Genomic DNA, 23,697 nt, shown 5'->3' on the forward strand with positions numbered 1-23,697 from the left:
GAGTTGCAAGTTCAAAAGTTAAGGATACTTGGTCCTGAACTTTATGAGCAAAATGGTGTTTTCATCCGGGCTGGTAAAGTTTATTAAAGCAGTGGCTAAAGACTAAAGACATTTTAAACAGTGGTTTAAAAGTAAATACATGTATTATTAGTGGCTAACCGTGCACTTCCCTTTAGTATACAATGTCTATGGTCTTGATCTTTAAAACACGTGGCTGCCACAGGTATACTGCCCAACCAAATTGTGAGTCCCTCTTTGAACACAGCAATCCATTACAGGCAGTGAGATGAAGGCATAAGATTGAACTGAAGTTGGAGCCCAAAGCTCAAAAAATGTAAGCTCATAATGTATGGAGAAATGTTTGGTTAAAACAAAGAGACGTCAATGTTTAGCTGTGACAGAAATGGCTCCATGAGATCAGGGTATTTGTTGACAAAGTTCCAAGATTTGTAGATACAAGTATAAACCTCAGCAGGGATTTGCACAGGCAGGTCCAGAGAGTATATTGAAGATGGTATACAATAAATGTAATTGCTGCTTAATAGGTTCCTTAGTTATATTCTGACATATTTCTTTTGAGCGCCTTCTCCAGAAATGGCTCACGAGCAACACATAGGGGACGATAAGTAGGAGGAAGCCGAATAGAACAAGTATTCTTTGAACTAGCATCTTCCAAAACAACATCCCAAAATGGATTGACAATGTCTTTCTCAGCCCTTGCATCTTCACAACTTGGTTCTACTATTTGCAGTTTTGGCCCTTCAACATGCATAATTTTGAGCCCAAACTCTACAGTTGTGATTCCATCTCCTGAGGTAACTGTGATCTCCAGAATATCATCACTGCTCAACTGATTCTCAAGTTTCCAATGGCTTAACCACATCATTCCTTCTTTCCCTTCCGGAACTCCATAGAACAAGGGCTGGTAAGACCATTTCAAACTCCGAGTTAAGTTATTAACTGTAATGCACGGGCAGTCAAAAGTTGATTCATATGGTTTATTTTCCACTGGCCGATACCGAATGGGTCCTCTTTGAGCTTTGCGCATAGCAAGAGGAGCTATTCTTGAAGGCGGAGCCAAGCGTGGGGGACGGTGAGCACTTAGACCAAATGCAGAACGCTTGTACACAATGCAAAAACTCAAGCCTTCAATTCTGGAATTACAAGTAGGCACTCTGAGAGATGTACGTGATTCTTTTGTATATTTTGAGCTGAACCAAGAAGGTACATGTTCACCTGGCAGAAAAGTGCTAAAGACACCTGGTTGGTATAGTACCTGCAAAAAGTAACAGATGAACTTTTAATTGTTCTTGTCTGTGTAAATATTCAAGGTGTGTACTGCAGCAAGAAGTATATATATCCCGTTATCCTGATAGCTAAGTTATTTCCACGGCTTGAACCCGTTATGCCAAGGCTCCCCTGTTAGCAAAATCTGAAGCTTAATATTCACAAAACTGAAACAATGAAAGAACGAGCAAGACATACCTGAAGAACAACTTTCTTTGTCTTCCTTGTTGGAGTCCATCCTTTACCATGTATTCGGTAGTAACTCAGGATATTAGATGTAAGGTTGATCATGACATTATCCATAGGAGCCAAGTTCGATAAGCCCAACTTGCAAAGGGCCTCAGTATTTCTTAAGGGTTCTAACTTGAAATTTCCATCTATTTCAACTAATTTAGCACAATTTGACACAAGCAAATCCTTCAGTCTAGATGATCTTGATTTATATGATATTTTCTCTAACAACCAGCAATTAGTAACATTGAGATGTTCTACATTGGGAAGCCCTATGAGCGATCTGAGCTTTTCACAGCCTTCCACTTCTAGCTTCTGAAGTCCGGTGAGATAAATTATGCCCTTTGGTAGACTGCAAATTGGATTTTCGCTCAAATCTAAGTTTTGCAATAAGGAGAGGCTACTGAAAGCAACTGGAAAAGCATCATTGGATAGATTACAGTTAGCAAGACTCAGAGTAACCAAGGAATTAGGTAAACTAATATGTGAAACTTTAGGACATATTTTCCCCTTCAGCATCCAGGACCGCAGAAATCCATACCACGGTTGGACCTCTTCTGGAGTAGAAATCATTTGGTGAACTGCAATTTCATCAGCATAAAGCTCTCTCAGAGAATCCATTTTATCTAGATTCATCGGCACATACTCAAGATTCGAGCAACCAGAGATATTTAGTGTCACCAGACATTTTAGCATGCAAATGCTATCTGGAAGTTTCTGCAGATTTTTGCAATTTTTGAGATTCAAAAGAATAAGTGATTCTAGACATCCGATGGTGTCATGAAGCTCAATCAAGCTTGTACAATATCGAAGGATCAACTTTTCAAGATTGGGGAGTCCTGAAAAATCAGGTGTTCTTAGAAGCTCGTGGGAATGGCTGAGATCGAAAATCTTCAGATATTTAAGGAACTGAATGACCAAAGATAGAAATGAAAACCGAGTTAGACAAAACTGAGTAAGTTTCAGCTAAAGCTTAAAGAATGAAGCACATTATAACACACCTTGACTCCATGCCAAATCTTCCTCAAGCTGCTGCGGTGTAATTCAATCACTACAAGACTCTCCAGAGGAAAATCAATTGGCATGCATTCAAGTTGCAGCTCAGACCAGCGCAACCATCTTAATCTCTTAGGAAAAACATCAAAAGATCCTTGAAGCTCAACGTGATCGAATTGAAGCAGTCTTAACTTTTGCATATTTGCAAATACATCAGTTTCTAGAACCAGCTCATTTGTGGCTTCTTTGGTGTCTGACAAATGCCATGGAAAAAAACCAAACCTTTTCTGTTTGAATTGAACTCTCTGAGGATTAGAATAGTTGAGAAAGTTTTTTGTTTTGTGTTTCCTGAAATCATTGGCGGAAAAGCTTGAGCTAACTATGTCACTTTCCTTGAGCATATCCATGTCAAGGATAATGCCTTGAATTGTTTGAGTGGCCTATTCAGGTAGAGGAAATAAAATGATGAGTAAACGCAAGTAGGCATTAAGTAGGGGATGCAAAAAATATGATGAACATAAACAGGTCTTTCAGCTTGCACTTTTCCCAAACTCTACACTCAGATTATTACTTTAATATTCTAACCAGGTTCAAAGACCATGATTATTCTTATAAAGTAGTTGTTTATACAAATTCAGACAAGCTTTCTGATTTTTAATACCTGCATATGTTCACTTTGCTTTGACAACTATGTTTGCACTACCATTCACTATAGGCCCAAAAAAGAAGTGAACGATACCTAGAACTGAGAACTTTGACTCCAGAGGACGCATTCAGATATTCTTGGAATAATAAGAAATCATTAGCTCAATAAATGAAATTTTACAAATATTGCTGGTTCAAGAAGATATAACTGTGAACCAAAGGGACTCCTCATCTTCAACCCATTTCATTAAACTTAATGAGAACTATGTTAACTACTGAATCAACACGAATAGCACTAATTTTAGCAAAGGATCAGCTATCAGCGAAAAACAACTTAATTTCATTGAATCCCTACTATAAGAGCCATATAAGAGAGCATTCCTTGACAAGTGAGGCTTGCTCAATTGGTAAAAGCACCTCCACCCACGACCGTTAGGTCCTGGGTTCGAGTTATGCTGTGGAAACACTGTAGATCTCCTAAATTGGGAGGGATTTTAAAAAAATAAAATAAAATAAGAGAGCATTCCTTACACGGTTCTGGATTAACACATTAAAGGAATCCTTTGAACGCCATAGTCTAGAGCGTTTCCCAGGATCCACTGGTGATTCTTGGCGAACAATGTCTCTTCCCATATCTCGAATCATTTGATGCATAATCAACATGTTAGACTTACCAACTTTTATAAAATTTCTGTCAATGAGATTCTCAATTCCAATTACAGTGTAAAAGTTGCACCTATTGAGAATAGCTACTGCTAGATCTCTGTCCTTCCCAATGAAAAAGCAAGCTAGGTGGAGAAATAAATTCTTATCATGATCATCCTCAAGAGATTCGTAACTTATTGTTAATTTCCTGAGAATTTGATGATTCGGAATTGTTTCCAATTTCTGTATTGTACTTTTCCAAATGTCTATGTTTCTTCCTGCCAAAGTAGCACCAAGAACTTCAAGTGCTAATGGAAGTCCTCCACAATGGATTGCTACTTGTTCTGAACACATTTCAAAACCTTTAATAGGACAATCTTGACCAAATGCATGCCAACTTAAGAGCTCAACCGATTCATCTCTGTTCAAAGCTTCAAACTCATAAATCTTATGCACATCAAAAGGCCTAAGCAATCTCTTGTTCCTAGTTGTCACAATGACTTTACTTCCAGGGTAGAACCAGTCCTTCATTCCCAGTAGAACATCTAATTGATCACGGTTATCTACATCATCAAGAACAAGAAGGATTCTTTTACACCGGACAGCCTCTCTCATCTCAGTCATTCCCTCATCCACAGAAAACATAGCTTTCTTCTTTCTTTTGCAGATATCAGAAAGAAATTGCCTTTGAAGAGTAACTAAACCTTTACGGTGTGTTGAATTTTCTCTAATGTTGGACAAAAAGCTGCTACCATCAAACTTACTGAAGTTTAAATTATACACATACTTTGCCATTGTTGTCTTGCCTATTCCACCGATACCACAAATAACAAGAGTGTCAACCTCAGTAGATCCATCCTCTAGCCATGTGTTAATCTTTTCAACACGCCGTTCTATTCCAATCAGATGAGGGCAAATATACAGGACTGGCCTGCTCAGTTTATTCTCAACCACTTTAAGAATCTTCTGGATGAATTTGGACTCGTGTCTGAAATTGTTTAACAAAATGGGAAAGTAACCAATGAAAAGTTACTATGTAAGTTTTTAAGATCGAGAATCAAATCAGGCTACATGAATGATGGAAACACAGAGGCCTAATAGAGCGTACAGAAATTGTTACCGGAAGGACTAAGATAAAAATATATTAAGCAATTAGAATAAAGATAATGGTATGGAAAAGTCTAATACAGATTAAAGCTTCTCCTTTGTCCACAAGGAAGTGAAGAAAAAAATGGAACCAAAAGGTCTTTCTTTTTTTCTCTATCTTTTTATATTGAAGTACCATCTTGTTTAGAGGCACTTCTTCTTTATCCATTTCTCAAGGGGAGTATATACTTGGTTAACAATTGAAATGTTTAGAACTCTAGTGTTTGATTAAGAGGCATAATTGCTTCAAGTCTGTAGATGTCTGGAGACAGATCTTGAAATATCAAACATAGCAAACATTCCGTTTCTATCAGTTTAAGTTTCAACTATATTGGCATATCTTTGACAGACTCTGACTATCAGGTAAATCATCTTCCCCTTCATAATTTCGTTTAATGGCAGCCCGATGCACAAAGCATACTCAAGGAGTGTGATGTAGGCAGTCTACGTTGATGCAAGCATCCTTGTAGATTCCACTACTTGAACATGTGACCTATAGGTCACACGGCAACAACTTTACTATTGCTCTAAGGCTCTCATTCTCATAATTTAGTTTAATACTCAAGAAAATGTCACAAGTGTATTTAAAGTTAGTGAACTCACCCATCAGCTTGGTTTTGTAAGACCATTCCACCCAAGTCTGCAACTTCTTTGAGTGCTTCCCTCCATTTTCTGACCCTCTCATTTCCACTTTGATTCCCTCCCAGATTTTCATGCCTATCAAATGCTTCTCCAATTTTCCCCATCTGTTTCCTAACATCAGAAGGATCCACGTGGTAAAATATGGGCAGAACTGCACGTCTTGCTATCCTTTTACAATCCAAGATCATTACCAACTCATCAAGACACCAACTTGAACACACATAATCATTTGAGAAGACAATAACTGAAACCCCTGACTCTTTAATATCCTTTTGCAAATTTAACTTGATATCTTCACCTCCCTCATTTTCATCACCACAGCTTCTTAATGTTACAAAACCTGCTCCCACCAGAGCTTCATAGAGATGATCTGCAAAATTATTGCCGGTGTCTTTCGCTTTGAAACTCAAGAACACTTGAGACTTCAGTTCAGTGGCCATAGAGCAAAGCTCAAGAAACTGGAATTAAGGATTTGAGGCTACTAAAATTCACAGCTAAAGTTTACAAAGGAAAGTCAACTTACAAAAACAAAGACTTTCAGATTTGTTTTGTGATTATCCTCGGGTGTACGTACATTCTTTTTAATGGTTTCGGGCCAAAAATAGCTAGATTTACGAGTGATACTTGAAAATTAGTCAATGTTTTAAAAGTAATCAAATTTTAGCTATTTTTATGTAAAGATAATTCTAAACGAAAATATTGTTCAAAATCCGAAAAATATTCTAGCATAATATACTTGACAGCATAATTAGGGGCGGCCCACCAATTTTGTGGCCTAAAGTCAAACTTTATGAGGGGCGTTAACATTTTTTTTTTCAATTTGAAGTATATTTTTCTAGCTTTTTCTAGATGCAAAATTATTAATAATTTTTTTATAATTTCTCTTAATAAGTCTTTCTTAATTGACAATATAGTTAATCTATACATTATTCTATAAGTAATATAGATATTTGGAAAAGAATCATTTTTTTGATTGAGTACATCAATTAAACCATTATCTTTTAATTGTACTATTTTTCTTAATATTTTTTATTCAGAAAATAAATCTAAACCGTCAATATCAGATTGAGTATTATGCTTTAAGGAACATTCAATTATTAAGACACTATTTTTTCGAATTTTCATCATCTAATGATCTCAGTATTTTACGCTAAGAGAAAACCAAAAATAATTTTTCATATGCTTCGAATTGTTCAAATCTATTTTGAAGAGGAAAAATAGCTTTGTCTACTATGTATAAAAAGTAATCAACTCTAAAGAACACTTCGAGAGATTTTGAGATTTCGTTATCAACATTCTCATCAAATTGTTTCTTCCTATATATTACATGTTTCTTATAAAATTCGGATTCGATATTCATTTTAAATGTAATTTCCTGGGTAGAAATTATAGTTATTGTAAATATTTCTTCTCTATATTTGTTAAAGAAAGAAATCAAACTTTTTCATACACAGAACTTTTTTAAACTTATATATAGCCTATTAGGTGTAACAAAAAATGGCCCCTACAAATGTGAGGACTAAAGCAATTGCTTTATGTTACAATCCATATCCACACGCGTTAGTTCATGCCATATATTAGTTAACATAAATTCAAGAAGGAATTACCTTTGAGATGATAAGAAGTTAATCCTATTGGTCTTAAGTGATACAAGGGTGTATAAGGGTGATTAACAAGTATTAGAAGTTAAACGAATCAAGGATGTGGTAACTCGTATTTTCAGGTAAACCTAGAGGTTCTTAATACACTCAAGGTCATGTATTAAGGTGTTTGAATCATATAATATCCGTATCATAAGTCCTGAAGTCAAACGAGTTATGAAACAAAAGTCGACAAACGTTGTCGCAACTTAGGTTCATAATTTTACTTAAACATTAGGTTAAATGTTTCTAAGCTTTTCTCCTAATTTACAAGGAATTACGGGGTGATCTACCCACCAAATTAAAGATCTACGAGTCTAGTTTGCAACTCTTTAAGCCATTTGTCAATACGATCTTGGCGTATAGAGATATTCATATTTTCGCAAGTCTGCGCAGATTGCTAGATGACAAGTAGGTGCATCACCTACTTGCCAAAATGATAGGACAAAATTAAAATATCTAAGTCGGCCAAGAGAGGACTTTTAAGGGGTTATGAACTCAATTATTTCATCCATATTTCAGACCCTCAAAACCAAAGTTAACCCCTGCAACTCCTCCCCAAAAATCCCACACAAACCCTAATCGATTTTCCCTCTCTTTCAAGTTCTATTTGAAGGTAAAACCTAGAGTTTGAAGAACCAAGGGAAGAGCTGAGTTATCCAACAAGTAATGTAAGTTACTGCCATCTTTCATACATTTTTCTCTGTTGTGAATTCATGGTAATTCGTTCTATACATGTAAGAACTCACGGGACGGTGATCGGAAGCCGTGAGTTCGAGTTATTCACTTGTAGCGGACTGTTTTGTGGACTGTTTTGTGTTGCTATTGGGCTGCATGTTTTACTACTATTTTGTGGAGTTTTGGAGGTGGAAGGGTGTAGAGGAACACCATATAAATGTAGGGTTGTGGGCTGATAGCGATTCGTAATATTTCCGGGTCGTTTGACACGACTACGGTGGTCGTCGTATGTATGATGTAATAAGGTTGTGCGTGGACTATTTTGGAAGGATCAATATATTTATTATTGATGTTGTTTGGGCTGTTTGGTGATTGTTTGGAATGGTGTGAAGTCATATATATAGGGGAGGTGCTGTCCGTTTCAACGTAAAATAGGTTGTGGTCGATACATAATAGTTATGACGCTTAAATGATAACGATAGTATCGTTTCTCTTATTGTAGACTAAGGAGTTGTGACAATTGCATAGCTTGTGATTGGGGCAGTATATACAAGGTATGTGAGTCTATCTCTTTTCTTCTTTTGCACGACTCCGATTGTACATAATGTAATGAACGAGCTTCCAAAGATACTCTACTCTTAGAAGCTAGCAGTACTTACATTGCTTTCCCTCTTATGGAACGATTGATGTTAATGTTGCTTCTCTTATTCTTATGTTATCAATGTTGTTGGTACTTCCTGATTCTTATAAGGTTCGTAATGAAGAGTTGGTCCTAGTAACGTGTATAGAGGATACCGACCTTACGTCACTCCGAAAGGTTTAGAATGTGATTCCATGAGTCGAGCATGCATTATATATATGTATCTATTTTACTCTACCGAGCCGTGCTATAGTCGGCCGGGTACGACACCTATTGTGCAACCACTGATCAGTTGGGTTTTACCGAGCTCCACGTGGCTGGGTACGATTATACCGAGCCTTATGATGGCCGGGTATGTTTTTACCAAGCTTATTATGGTCGGGTACGATATGATGATGATAATGCCCACAGAGGCGTATGTTTTAAAAGTTTATGTATACATATATATGTATCATGCATTGCATGTCAGTAGCCCTCAGAGGTACTCAGATTTTCCAGGTTGTATATTCTCTATCCCTACTTACATTACTGTTCGTATTTATGGTTCCCTGCCTTACATACTCAGTACTTTATTCGTATTGACATCCTTTTGTTTGTGGACGCTGCATGTCGTGCTGCAGGTCCTGATAGACAGGCAGGTGCAGCTCCCCCACCACAATAGGCTGTCCAGTTCAGCGGTGATTGGCGAGATCCCTTCTCCGGACTTGCCGTGGTCTTGGTATGCATTTCTGTTATAGACATTATGGGTATGTCGGGGCCCTGTTCCGGCTATGTTGCAGCACTTACGTTCATTTAGAGGCTCATAGACAAGTGTCGACTCATGTATAGTTTGGTATGCCTTGTCGGCTGGTTTTTGTTGTATAGTCTTTCATGGTAGCGTGGTAGTTCATACCTTATATGTAGTTTCTTGATTGTCTGGTCATCCCCTGCTATGTATGTTCATGCCGTCATATTTTATTGCTGGTTGTCCATGATCCAGGTCTACCATTTATATTGATCTCATCAGCCCTAAAAGATAATAAAGAAGGTTAGATGAAATGTACGTTGGTGCTCGGCAAGTATGGTCGGGTTCTAGTCATGGCCCTCCAGTTTGGGTCGTGACAAACTTGGTATCAGAGCAAGTCTGTCCTAGGGATTGTCTATGAGCCATGTCTAGTAGAGTCTTGATTATGGATGTGTAGCGCGCCACATTTATAATCAGGAGGCTACATGACATCTAGGGTTGTTACCTTCTTCCTGAATCTAGATCGTGCGTAGAGTTGAGTCGTAAGTGTTTGTCTCTAATATTCACCTTATTTTCTTTCAGCGATGCCTTCGACTAGGAAGCAAACAATTAGTAGACGGCTTGATACAGCTGCGGGAGAGGGTACCAGTCAGGTGCCCCAAGCCAGAGCAGGCCAAAGTGAGGCTCAGAGTGAGATGCCGTCTCATACCTCATCTACCCCGTCTCCTCCAGAGGATATTAGGAGGCACCCAGCACCTCCAGTTCCTCTGTCTGGCACTACAGACCAGGATATGCGGAGTGCTTTGTAGTTATTGACTAGCTTGGTAGCTGCTCAGGCTCAGAGGCAGAATACAGGTGCTGCTAAGAAACCAGTTAGTACGAGAGTTCGTGATTTTATTAATTTAGACCCTCCAGTGTTTACCGGATCAGACCCCAAGGAGGACCTGCAGACTTTTATTAACCATGTTCATCGTACACTTCGGGTTATGCATGTTAGTGATACAGAGGCAGTAGAGTTGGCTTCTTATCGGCTACTGGATTTAGCGGTTCTCTGGTATGATAGTTGGGAGAGATTCAGGGGTTCAAACGCTCCTCCAGCTGTGTGGAAGGAATTTTCTGAGGCCTTTCTTCGTCACTACTTGCCAGTTGAGATACGACGAGCTAGAGCTGATAAGTTCTTGAACCTTAGATAAGGTAATATGAGTGTGCGAGAGTACAGTATGCAGTTCGATTCTTTAGCAAGGTATGCTCCCCATATGGTGGCCGAGATGAGTGATAGGGTGCATTTGTTCGTGAACGGATTGGGACCTCATCTGATAAATGAGTGCACGACAGCCTCCTTGGTGGAGGGCATGGATATTTCCCATATTCAGGCTTATGCCCAGACCCTAGAGGATCGTAAGCGCCAGCAGAGGGCAGATAGGGAGCAGGATAGGGGCCAGCATAAGAGGGCGAGATTTGCAAGGTATTCTAATGACTTCAGAGGCAGCGTCAGGCCCCAGTCTTCGAGGAGTTCGGCGCCACCTGTAGCTAGTGCTCCCCCACAGTTTCAGAGGCCTCAATATGATTGATTTACCCATTCTGGTCCATGTCAGAGTTCACATGCATCAGGCTCGCAACATCACAAGGATACTAGTCAGACGAGACCCACAACACCACATTGTGATCATTGCGGCAAGGCCCACTTTGGACTGTGTCGTCGAGGTTCCGATGCATGTTATTCTTGCGGACAGCCTGGCCATATGATGTGGGATTGTCCTAACAGGGGAGGTGATGGTATGTCTCAGCCGACTGGATCTGTGTCTGCTTCTTCCTCATCAGTTCGACCTCCAGCACGGGGTTTTCAGCAGTCGACAGGTCGTGGTAGAGGTAGAGGTGCAGTGCCGAGTTTGAGGGGTGGTCAAAATCAAACCTATGCTCTAGTAGGTCGACAGGATCTCGAGTCGTCTCCAGATGTTGTTACAGGTATTTTATCTGTGTTTTCTTATGATGTATATACGCTGATTGATCCGGGATCTACATTATCATATGTTACACCCTTTGTGGCTAATAAGTTTGGCATTGAACCTGAATTGATAAGTAAACCCCTTGCGGTATCTACTCCGATAGGAGATTCTGTGATTGCTAGAAGGGTATCACTGTGATGATTTGTAGTCGTCAAACCTCGGCAAATTTATTTGAGTTAGAAATGGTTGATTTTGATGTGATAATGGGAATGGACTGGTTGGCCTCATGCTATGCAAATGTTGACTGCCGTACGAAGATGGTTAGGTTTCAATTTCCTGGTGAACCCATCATTGAATGGAAAGGGAATATTGCTACACCAAAAGGTAGGTTTATTTCCTATCTTAAGGCAAGGAAAATGATCTCAAAAGGTTACATTTATCATTTCGTTCGCGTTAGGGATGCGGAGGCGAAACCGCCTACTTTACAATCAATCCCCGTGGTCAACGAATTCCCAGATGTTTTCCCAAAGGAACTCACAGGCCTTCCTCCTGAAAGGGAGATTGAGTTTAGCATTGATGTGTTTCCTGACACTCAACCAATCTCTATCCCTCCATACAGAATGGCCCCGACAGAGTTGCGAGAGTTGAAGGTGCAGTTGAAGGACTTGCTGAATGGCCCCTAGAACTTCACCTTGGGGTGCACCAGTCCTATTCATGCGAAAGAAAGACGGGTCGTTACAGGTGTATATCGACTATCGACAGTTGAATAAGTCTACTATAAAGAACAAGTATCCACTTCCAAGAATTGATGACCTGTTTGACCAACTCCAGGGTGCCAAGTATTTCTCCAAGATTGATTTACGTTCAGGGTATCATCAGGTGAGGGTTAAGGAGAAGGATATTCCAAAGACGGCCTTCCGGACAAGATACAGGCACTTTGAGTTCTTGGTGATGTCGTTCGGGCTAACAAATGCCCCAACAACTTTTATGGATCTCATGAATACTATATTTAGGCCCTATCTTGATGTGTTCGTGATTGTATTCATTGATGACATTCTAGTATATTCTCGTTCGGAGGCGGAACATGCGGGCCACTTGCGGATAGTATTACAGACGCTTCAGGATCGTAAGTTATATGCTAAGCTCTCCAAATGTGAATTTTGGCTGAACTCAGTAGCGTTCCTTGGCCATGTGATATCTGACGAGGGTATTAGTGTCGACACTCAGAAGATCGATGCAGTAAAGAATTGGCCGAGACCTACAACACCATCAGAAGTCCGCAGCTTCCTAGGGCTAGCAGGATATTATAGGCGGTTTGTGAAAGGGTTTTCCTCTATATCATCACCATTGACTAAGTTAACACAGAAAGCTACCAAGTTCCAGTGGTCTGACACTTGTGAACGTAGTTTTCAGGAGCTAAAGAATAGATTGACATCCGCACCAGTGCTCACTCTTCCTGAAGGAACAGAAGGTTATGTGGTATATTGTGATGCCTCAGGTATAGGTTTGGAATGCGTATTGATGCAGCGTGGGAAGGTGATTGCTTATGCATCAAGACAATTGAAGAAGCATGAAAAGAATTATCCAACCCATGATTTGGAATTGGCTGCAGTAATATATGTTTTGAAGATATGGCGGCACTACTTATACGACGTCCATGTTGACATCTACACAGATCACAAGAGTTTACAATACATCTTCAAGCAGAAAGAGTTGAATTTGAGGCAGCGTAGGTGGCTTGAATTATTGAAAGACTACGACGTCGAGATATTGTATCATCCCGATAAAGCCAATGTTGTGGCAGACGCTCTCAGTCGTAAATCAATGGGAAGCTTAGTACATATTGAGGTAGGGAGATGGGGGTTGACTAAAGAGCTTCATCAGCTAGCCAATATGAGAATCAGATTATTAGACTCTGATGACGGAGGTGTTACTGTACAGAATACATCAGAATCATCTTTGGTAGTCGAGGTAAAAGCACGACAATATGAAGATCCTATCTTAGTACGATTAAGAGAGAGCATTCAGCAGTGTAAAAGTATGGCTTTTGAGATCCGAAAAGATGGGGCACTGAGATACCAGGGCCGATTATATGTGCCTAATGTGGCAGGGTTGCGAGAGAAGATTATGAATGAGATTCATCAATCCCGATATTCCATCCATCCCGGCTCGACAAAGATGTATCATGATGTAAAGGAGCAGTATTGGTGGGATAACATGAAGAAGTCTATTGCAGAATTTGTAGCCCAATGTCCCAATTGTCAACAAGTAAAGATAGAACATCAGAAACCGGGTGGATTGCTTCAGAATATAGAGATTCCGACCTGGAAATGGGAGGTGATTAATATGGACTTCATTATTGGATTACCTCGCTCTTATCATAAGTTTGACTCCATCTGGGTGGTAATTGATCGACTTACAAAATGTGCCCATTTTCTGCCAGTTAAGACAACTTACACGACTGAAGATTATGCGAAGTTGTATATCAAGGAAATTGTTAGGCTTCATGGTGTGCCAGTATCTATTATATCAGACTGAGGAGCTCAATTTACAGCTAACTTTTGGAGGTCTTTTCAGAAGGGTTTAGGCACACAAGTGAATCTCAGCACTGCATTTCATCCGCAGACTGACGGACAGGCTGAATGTACCATTCCGACACTGGAAGATATGCTACGAGCATGTGTTCTAGATTTTAAGGGAAATTAGGATGACCATCTTCCACTCATAGAATTCACCTACAATAATAGCTACCATTCCAGTATTAAAATGGCCCCATACGAGGCACTATACGGGAGAAGATGTAGATTGGATGGTTCGAAGTCAGTGAAATAGAATTATATAAGCCAGATTTGATTCACTAAGCTATTGAGAAGGTGAAAGTGATACATGAGTGATTGAGGATGACACAAAGTAGGCAAAAATCTTATTCCGATGTCCGACATCATGATCTGGAGTTTGGGGTTGGCGATTGGGTTTTCCTGAGGATCTCACCAATGAAGGGTATTATGCGTTTTGAGAAGAAAGGTAAGCTGAGTCCAAGGTATATCGGGCCGTATAAAATTCTTCGACGGATTGCACAGGTTGCTTATGAGTTAGAATTGCCATCCGTATTGGAATTTGTCCACCCGGTATTCCATGTATCTATGTTGAGGAAATGTATTGGAGACCCTTCTCGAGTTGTCCCTACCAAAGATGTACAGGTTACAGAGGACCAATCATATGAAGAGTGCCATTGGCTATATTAGATCGACAAGTCCGCAAGCTGAGAACAAAAGATGTAGCTTCCATCAAAGTATTGTGGAGGAACAAGAATATGGAAGAAATAACATGGGAAGCAGAAAAGGAGATGAAGTCTAAATATCCGTACCTATTCCAGAATGAAGATAACAAGGATGCTGGTGGAACACATGATACATTGGAAGGTGAAATGGCTCTATGAGGTAAGCAGTAACTTAAGAATACTCTTCCTTAATACAAAATGGTGATATGCAGATAATGTACATGTCCATAATGCTTTGCATACTCTTGTAAGGCCATACGTTGAGTTAACCGCTTGCAAGTTTGTCCTCTATTTATGGGAGTAACTTGACCGGAATCCACGATGATTTAAACTCCCCATGAACCCTTATATTCGAGGACGAATGTTCCTAAGGGGGGAAGGGTGTTACAACCCATATCCACACGCGTTAGTTCATGCCATATATTAGTTAACATAAATTCAAGAAGGAAGTACCTTTGAGATGATAAGAAGTTAATCCTATTGGTCTTAAGTGATACAAGGGTGTATAAGGGTGATTAACGAGTATTAGAAGTTAAACGAATCAAAGATGTGGTAACTCGTATTTTCAGGTAAACCTAGAGGTTCTTAATACACTCAAGGTCATGTAATAAGGTGTTTGAATCATATAATATCCGTATCATAAGTCCTGAAGTCAAACGAGTTATGAAACAAAAGTCGACAAACGTTGTCGCAACTTAGGTTCATAATTTTACTTAAACATTAGGTTAAATATTTCTAAGCTTTTATGCTAATTTACAAGGAATTACGGGGTGATCTACCACCAAAATAAAGATCTACGAGTCTAGTTTCCAAATCATTAAACCATTTGTCAATATGATCTCGAAGTATATAGATATTAATATTTTTGCAAGTCTGCGCATATTGGTAGATGACAAGTAGGTGCATCACCTACTTGCCAAAATGATAGGACAAAATTAAAAGACCTAAGTCGGCCAAGAGAGCACTTTTAAGGGGTTATGAACTCAGTTATTTCATCCATATTTCAAACCCTCAAAACCAAAGTTAACCCCTGCAAATCCACCCCAAAAATCCCACACAAACCCTAATCGATTTTCCCTCTCTTTCAAGTTCTATTTGAAGGTAAAACCTAGAGTTTGAAGAACCATGGGAAGAGCTGAGTTATCCAACAAGTAAGGTAAGTTAATGCCATCTTTCATACATTTTCTCTGCTGTGAATTCGTGGTAATTCGTTCTATACATGTAAGAACTCACGGGACGGTGATCGGAAGCCGTGGGTTCGAGTTATTCACTTGTAGCGGACTGTTTTGTGGACTGTTTTGTGTTTCTATTGGGCTGCGTGTTTTACTACTATTTTGTGGAGTTTTTGAGGTAGAAGGGTGTGGAGGAACACCATATATATGTAGGGTTGTGGGCTGATAGTGATTCGTAACATTTCCGGGTTGTTTGACATGATGTAATAAGGTTGTGCGTGGACTGTTTTGGGAGGCTCAATATGTTTATTATTGATGTTGTTTGGGATGTTTGGTGATTGTTTGGAATGGTGTGAAGTCATATATATAGGGGAGGTGCTGTCCATTTCAACGTAAAATAGGTTGTGGTCGATACATAATAGTTATGACGCTTAAATGATAACGATAGTATCGTTTCTCTTATTGTAGACTAAGGAGTTGTGACAATTGCATAGCTTGTGATTGGGGCAGTATATACAAGGTATGTGAGTCTATCTCTTTTCTTCTTTTGCACGACTCCGATTGTACATAATGTAATGAACGAGCTTCCAAAGATACTCTACTCTTAGAAGCTAGCAGTACTTACATTGCTTTCCCTCTTATGGAACGATTGATGTTAATGTTGCTTCTCTTATTCTTATGTTATCAATGTTGTTGGTGCTTCCCGATTCTTATAAGGTTCGTAATGAAGAGTTGGTCCTAATAACGTGTATAGAGGATACCGACCTTACATCACTCCGAAAGGTTTAGAATGTGATTCCATGAGTCGAGCATGCATTATATATATGTATCTATTTTACTCTACCGAGCCGTGCTATAGTCGGCCGGGTACGACATCTATTGTGCAACCACTGATCAGTTGGGTTTTACCGAGCTCCACGTGGCCGGGTACGATTCTACCGAGCCTTATGATGGCCGGGTATGTTTTTACCGAGCCTATTATGGTCGGGTACGATATGATGATGATGATGCCCACAGAGGCGTATGTTTTAAAAGTTTATGTATACATACATATGTATCATGCATTGCATGTCAATAGCCCTCATAGGTACTCAGATTTTCCAGGTTGTATATTCTCTATCCTTGCTTGCATTACTGTTCGTATTTATGGTTCCCTGCCTTACATACTCAGTACTTTATTCGTACTAACGTCCTTTTATTTGTGGACGCTGCATGTCGTGCTGCCGGTCCTGATAGACAGGCAGGTGCAGCTCCCCCACCACAGTAGGCTGTCCAGTTCAGCGGTGATTGGCGAGATTCCTTCTCCGGACTTGCCGTGGTCTTGGTATGCATTTCTGTTATAGACATTATGGGTATGTCAGGGTCCTGTTCCGGCTATGTTACAGCACTTACGTTCATTTAGAGGCTCATAGACAAGTGACGACTCATGTATAGTTTGGTATGCCTTGTCGGCTAGTTTTTGTTGTATAGTCTTTCATGGTAGCGTGGTAGCTCATACCTTATATGTAGTTTCTTGATTGTCTGGTCATCCCCTGCTATGTATGTTCATGCCGTCATATTTTATTGCTGGTTGTCCATGATCCAGGTCTACCATTTATATTGATCTCATCAGCCCTAAAAGATAATAAAGAAGGTTAGATGAATTGTACATTGGTGCTCGGCAAGTATGGTCGGGTGCTAGTCATGGCCCTCCAGTTTGGGTCATGACAAACTTGGTATCAGAGCAAGTCTGTCCTAGGGATTGTCTATGAGCCATGTCTAGTAGAGTCTTGATTATGGATGTGTAACGCGCCACATTTATAATCAGGAGGCTACATGACATCTAGGGTTGTTACCTTCTTCCTGAATCTAGATCGTGCGTAGAGCTGAGTCGTAAATGTTTGTCTCTAATATTCACCTTATTTTCTTTCAGCGATGCCTTCGACTAGGAAGTAAACAATTAGTAGACGGCTTGATACAGCTGCGGGATAGGGTACCAGTCAGGTGCCCCAAGCCAGAGCAGGCCAAAGTGAGGCTCAGAGTGAGATGCCGTCTCATACCTCATCTACCCCGTCTCCTCCAGAGTATATTAGGAGGCACCCAGCACCTCCAGTTCCTCCGTCTGGCACTACAGACCAGGATATGCGGAGTGATTTGTAGTTATTGACTAGCTTGGTACCTGCTCAGGCTCAGAGGCAGAATACAGGTGCTGCTAAGAAACCAGTTAGTACGAGAGTTCGTGATTTTATTAATTTAGACCCTCCAGTGTTTACCGGATCAGACCCCAAGGAGGACCTGCAGACTTTTATTAACCATGTTCATCGTACACTTCGGGTTATGCATGTTAGTGATACAGAGGCAATAGAGTTGGATTCTTATCGGCTACGGGATTTAGCGGTTCTCTGGCATGATAGTTGGGAGAGATCCAAGGGTTCGAACGCTCCTCCAGTTGTGTGGAAGGAATTTTCTGAGGCCTTTCTTCGTCACTACTTGCCAGTTGAGATACGACGAGCTAGAGCTGATAAGTTCTTGAACCTTAGACAAGGTAATATGAGTGTGCGAGAGTACAGTATGCAGTTCGATTCTTTAGCAAGGTATTCTTCCCATATGGTGGCCTAAATGAGTGATAGGGTGCATTTGTTCGTGAACGGATTGGGACCACATCTGATAAATTAGTGCACGACAGCCTCCTTGGTGGAGGGCATGGATATTTCCCGTATTCTGGCTTATGCCCAGACCCTAGAGGATCGTAAGTGCCAATAGAGGGCAGATAGGGAGCAGGATAGGGGCCAACATAAGAGGGCGAGATTTACAAGGTATTCTAATGACTTCAGAGGCAGCGTCAGGCCCTAGTCTTCGAGGAGTTCGGCGCCACCTGTAGCTAGTGCTCCCCCACAGTTTCGAAGGCCTCAATATGATCGATTTACTCATTCTGGTCCAGGTCAGAGTTCGCATGCATCAGGCTCGCAACATCACAGGGATACTAGTCAGACGAGACCCACAACATCACGTTGTGATCATTGCGGCAAGGCCCACTTTGGACTGTGCCATCGAGGTTCTGATGCATGTTATTCTTGCGGACAGCCTGGCCATATGATGCGGGATTGTCCTAACAGGGGAGGTGATGGTACGGCTCAGCCGACTGGATCTGTGTCTACTTCTTCCTCATCAGTTCAACCTCCAGCACGGGGTTTTCAGCAATCGACAGGTCGTGGTAGAGGTAGAGGTGCAGTGCCGAGTTTGAGGGGTGGTCAAAATCAAACCTATGCTCTAGTAGGTCGACAGGATCCCGAGTCGTCTCCAGATGTTGTTACAGGTATTTTATCTGTGTTTTCTTATAATGTATATGCGTTGATTGATCCGGGATCTACATTATCATATGTTACACCCTTTGTGGCTAATAAGTTTGGCATTGAACCTGAATTGATAAGTAAACCCCTTGCGGTATCTACTCCGATAGGAGATTCTGTGATTGCTAGAAGGGTATCACTGTGATGATTTGTAGTCGTCAAACCTCGGCAAATTTATTTGAGTTAGAAATGATTGATTTTGATGTGATAATGGGAATGAACTGGTTGGCCTCATGCTATGCAAATGTTGACTGCCGTACGAAGATGGTTAGGTTTCAATTTCCTGGTGAACCCATCATTGAATGGAAAGGGAATATTGCTACACCAAAAGGTAGGTTTATTTCCTATCTTAAGGCAAGGACAATGATCTCAAAAGGTTACATTTATCATTTTGTTCGCGTTAGGGATGCGGAGGCGAAACCGCCTACTTTACAATCAATCCCCGTGGTCAACAAATTCCCAGATGTTTTCCCAGATGAACTCCCAAGCCTTCCTCCTGAAAGGGAGATTGAGTTTAACATTGATGTGTTTCCTGACACTCAACCGATCTCTATCCCTCCATACAGAATGGCCCCGGCAGAGTTGCGAGAGTTGAAGGTGCAGTTGAAGGACTTGATGGATAAGGGCTTCATTAGACCTAGCAATTCACCTTGGGGTGCACTAGTCCTATTCGTGCAAAAGAAAGACGGGTCGTTACGGATGTGTATCGACTATCGACAGTTGAATAAGTCTACTATAAAGAACAAGTATCCACTTCCAAGAATTGATGACCTGTTTGACCAACTCCAGGGTGCCAAGTATTTCTCCAAGATTGATTTACGTTCAGGGTATCATCAGGTGAGGGTTAAGGAGAAGGATATTCCAAAGACGGCCTTCCGGACAAGATACGGGCACTTTGAGTTCTTGGTGATGTCGTTCGGGATAACAAATGCCCCAACAGCTTTTATGGATCTCATGAATACTATATTTAGGCCCTATCTTGATGTGTTCGTGATTGTATTCATTGATGACATTCTAGTATATTCTCGTTCGGAGGCGGAACATGCGAGCCACTTGCGGATAGTATTACAGACGCTTCAGGATCGTAAGTTATATGCTAAGCTCTCCAAATGTGAATTTTGGCTGAACCCAGTAGCGTTCCTTGGCCATGTGATATCTGACGAGGGTATTAGTTTCGACACTCAGAAGATCAATGCAGTAAAGAATTAGGCGAGACGTACAACACCATCAGAAGTCCGTAGCTTCCTAGGGCTAGCAGGATATTATAGGCAGTTTGTGGAAAGGCTTTCCTCTATATCATCACCATTGACTAAGTTAACACAGAAAGCTACCAAGTTCCAATGGTCTGACACTTGTGAACGTAGTTTTCAGGAGCTGAAGAATCGATTGACATCTGCACCAGTGCTCACTCTTCCTGAAGGAACAGAAGGTTATGTGGTATATTGTGATGCCTCAGGTATAGGTTTGGGGTGGGTATTGATGCAGCGTGGGAAGGTGATTGCTTATGCATCAAGACAATTGAAGAAGCATGAAAAGAATTATCCAACCCATGATTTGGAATTGGCTGCAGTAATATATGCTTTGAAGATATGACGACACTACTTATACGGTGTCCATGTTTACATCTACACAGATCACAAGAGTTTACATTACATCTTCAAGCAGAAAGAGTTGAATTTGAGGCAGCATAGGTGGTTTGAATTATTGAAAGACTACGACGTCGAGATATTGTATCATCCCGGTAAAGCCAATGTTGTGGCAGACGCTCTCAGTCATAAATCAATGGGAAGCTTAGTACATATTGAGGCAGGTAGATGGGGGTTGACTAAAGAGCTTCATCAGATAGCCAATATGAGAATCAAATTGTTAGACTCTGATGACGGAGGTGTTACTGTACAGAATACATCAGAATCATCTTTGGTAGCCGAGGTAAAAGCACGGCAATATGAAGATCCTATCTTAGTACGATTAAGAGAGAGAATTCAGCAGTGTAAAAGTATGGCTTTTGAGATCGGAAGAGATGGGGTACTGAGATACCAGAGCCGATTATGTGTGCCTAATGTGGCAGGGTTGTGAGAGAAGATTATGAATGAGATTCATCAATCCCGATATTCCATCCATCCCGGCTCGACAAAGATGTATCATGATGTCAAGGAGCAGTATTGGTGGGATAACATGAAGAAGTCTATTGCAGAATTTGTAGCCCAGTGTCCCAATTGTCAACAAGTAAAGATAGAACATCAGAAACCCGGTGGATTGCTTCAGAATATAGAGATTCCAACCGGGAAATGGGAGGTGATTAATATGGACTTCATTATTGGATTACCTCGCTCTTATCATAAGTTTGACTCCATCTGGGTGATAATTGATCGACTTACAAAATGTGCCCATTTTTTGCCAGTTAAGACAACTTACACGGCTGAAGATTATGCGAAGTTGTATATCAAGGAGATTGTTAGGCTTCATGGTGTGCCGGTATCTATTATATCAGATCGACGAGCTCAATTTACAGCTAACTTTTGGAGGTATTTTCAGAAGGGTTTAGGCACACAAGTGAATCTTAGCACTGCATTTCATCTGCATACTGACGGACAGGCTGAAAGTACCATTCAGACACTAGAAGATATGCTACGAGCATGTGTCTAGATTTTAAGGGAAATTGGGATGACCATCTTCCACTCATAGAATTCGCCCACAATAATAGCTACCATTCCAGTATTAAAATGGCCCCATACGAGGCACTATACGAGAGAAGATGTAGATCACTAGTTGGATGGTTCGAAGTCGGTGAAACAGAATTATATGGGCCAGATTTGATTCACCAATCTATTGAGAAGGTGAAAGTGATACAGGAGCGATTGAGGACGACACAAAGCAGGCAAAAATCTTATTCCGATGTCCGACGTCGTGATCTGGAGTTTGAGGTTGGTGATTGGGTTTTCCTGAGGATCTCACCAATGAAGGGTATTATGCGTTTTGGGAAGAAAGGTAAGCTGAGTCCAAGGTATATCGGGCCATATAAAATTCTTCGACGGATTGGACAGGTTGCTTATGAGTTAGAATTGCCATCCGAATTGGAATTTGTCCACCCGGTATTCCATGTATCTATGTTGAGGAAATGTATTGGAGACCCTTCTCGAGTCGTCCCTATCAAAGATGTACAGGTTACAGAGGACCTATCATATGAAGAAGTGCCATTGGCTATATTAGATCGACAAGTCCGCAAACTGAGAACAAAATATGTAGCTTCCATCAAAGTATTGTGGAGGAACAAGAATATGGAAGAAATAACATGGGAAGCAGAAGAGGAGATGAAGTCTAAATACCCGTACCTATTCCAGAATGAAGATAACAAGGATGCTGGTGGAACACATGATACATTGGAAGGTGAAATGGCTCTATGAGGTAAGCAGTAACTTGAGAATACTCTTCCTTAATACAAAATGGCGATATGCAGATAATGTACATGTCTATAATGCTTTGCATATTCTTGTAAGGCCATACGTTGAGTTAACCGCTTGCAAGTTTGTCCTCTATTTATGGGAGAAACTTGACCGGAATCTATGATGATTTAAACTCCCCATGAACCCTTACATTTGAGGACGAATGTTCCTAAGGGGGGAAGGGCGTTACAACCCATATCCACACGCGTTAGTTCATGCCATATATTAGTTAACATAAATTCAAGAAGGAAGTACCTTTGAGATGATAAGAAGTTAATCCTATTGGTCTTAAGTGATACAAGGGTGTATAAGGGTGATTAACAAGTATTAGAAGCTAAACGAATCAAGGATGTGGTAACTCATATTTTCAGGTAAACCTAGAGGTTCTTAATACACTCAAGGTCATGTATTAAGGTGTTTGAATCATAAAATATCCGCATCATAAGTCTTGAAGTCAAACGACTTATGAAACAAAAGTCGACAAACGTTGTCGCAACTTAGGTTCATAATTTTACTTAAACATTAGGTTAAATCTTTCTAATCTTTTCTCCTAATTTACAAAGAATTACGGGGTGATCTATCCACCTAATTAAAGATCTACGAGTCTAGTTTCCAACGCATTAAACCATTTGTCAATACGATCTCATCGTATAGAGATATTCATATTTTTGCAAGCTTGCGCAGATTGGTAGATGACAAGTAGGTGCATCACCTACTTGCCAAAATGATAGGACAAAATTAAAAAACCTAAGTCGGACAAGAGAGGACTTTTAAGGGGTTATGAACTCATTTATTTCATCCATATTTCAGACCCTCAAAACCAAAGTTAACCCCTACAACTCCTCCCCAAAAATCCCACACAAACCCTAATCGATTTTCCCTCTCTTTCAAGTTCTATTTGAAGGTAAAACCTAGAGTTTGAAGAACCAAGGGAAGAGCTGAGTTATCCAGCAAGTAAGGTAAGTTACTGCCATCTTTCATACATTTTTCTCTGCTGTTAATTCATGGTAATTCGTTCTATACATATAAGAACTCACGGGACGGTGATTGAAAGCCTTTCGAGTTATTCACTTGTAGCGGACTTTCTTGTGGACTATTTTGTGTTGCTATTGGGCTGCGTGTTTTACTACTATTTTGTGGAGTTTTGGAGGTATAAGTGTGTGGAGGAACACCATATATATGTAGGGTTGTGGGCTGATAGTGATTCGTAACATTTCCGGGTCGTTTGACACGACTACGGTGGTCGTCGTATG

General features: G+C 40.5%; 1 protein-coding gene across 1 annotated transcript; it reads right to left on the minus strand.

Annotated features, from left to right (window-relative positions):
- Positions 1 to 40: 40 nt before the first annotated feature.
- LOC107796989 (TMV resistance protein N) lies at positions 41 to 6,141 on the minus strand. The gene is made up of 5 exons (XM_016619819.2): positions 5,554 to 6,141; positions 3,691 to 4,792; positions 2,520 to 2,954; positions 1,486 to 2,427; positions 41 to 1,276 (listed from the first exon to the last, which is right to left on the minus strand). The coding sequence occupies exons 1-5, from the start codon at positions 6,030 to 6,032 to the stop codon at positions 551 to 553; spliced, it is 3,684 nt and encodes a 1,227-aa protein (XP_016475305.2). The 5' UTR covers positions 6,033 to 6,141; the 3' UTR covers positions 41 to 550.
- Between the last annotated feature and the right edge of the window lie 17,556 nt (positions 6,142 to 23,697).

Source organism: Nicotiana tabacum, chromosome 7 (assembly GCF_000715075.1).
Source record: "Nicotiana tabacum cultivar K326 chromosome 7, ASM71507v2, whole genome shotgun sequence".
Taxonomy (NCBI): domain Eukaryota; kingdom Viridiplantae; phylum Streptophyta; class Magnoliopsida; order Solanales; family Solanaceae; genus Nicotiana; species Nicotiana tabacum.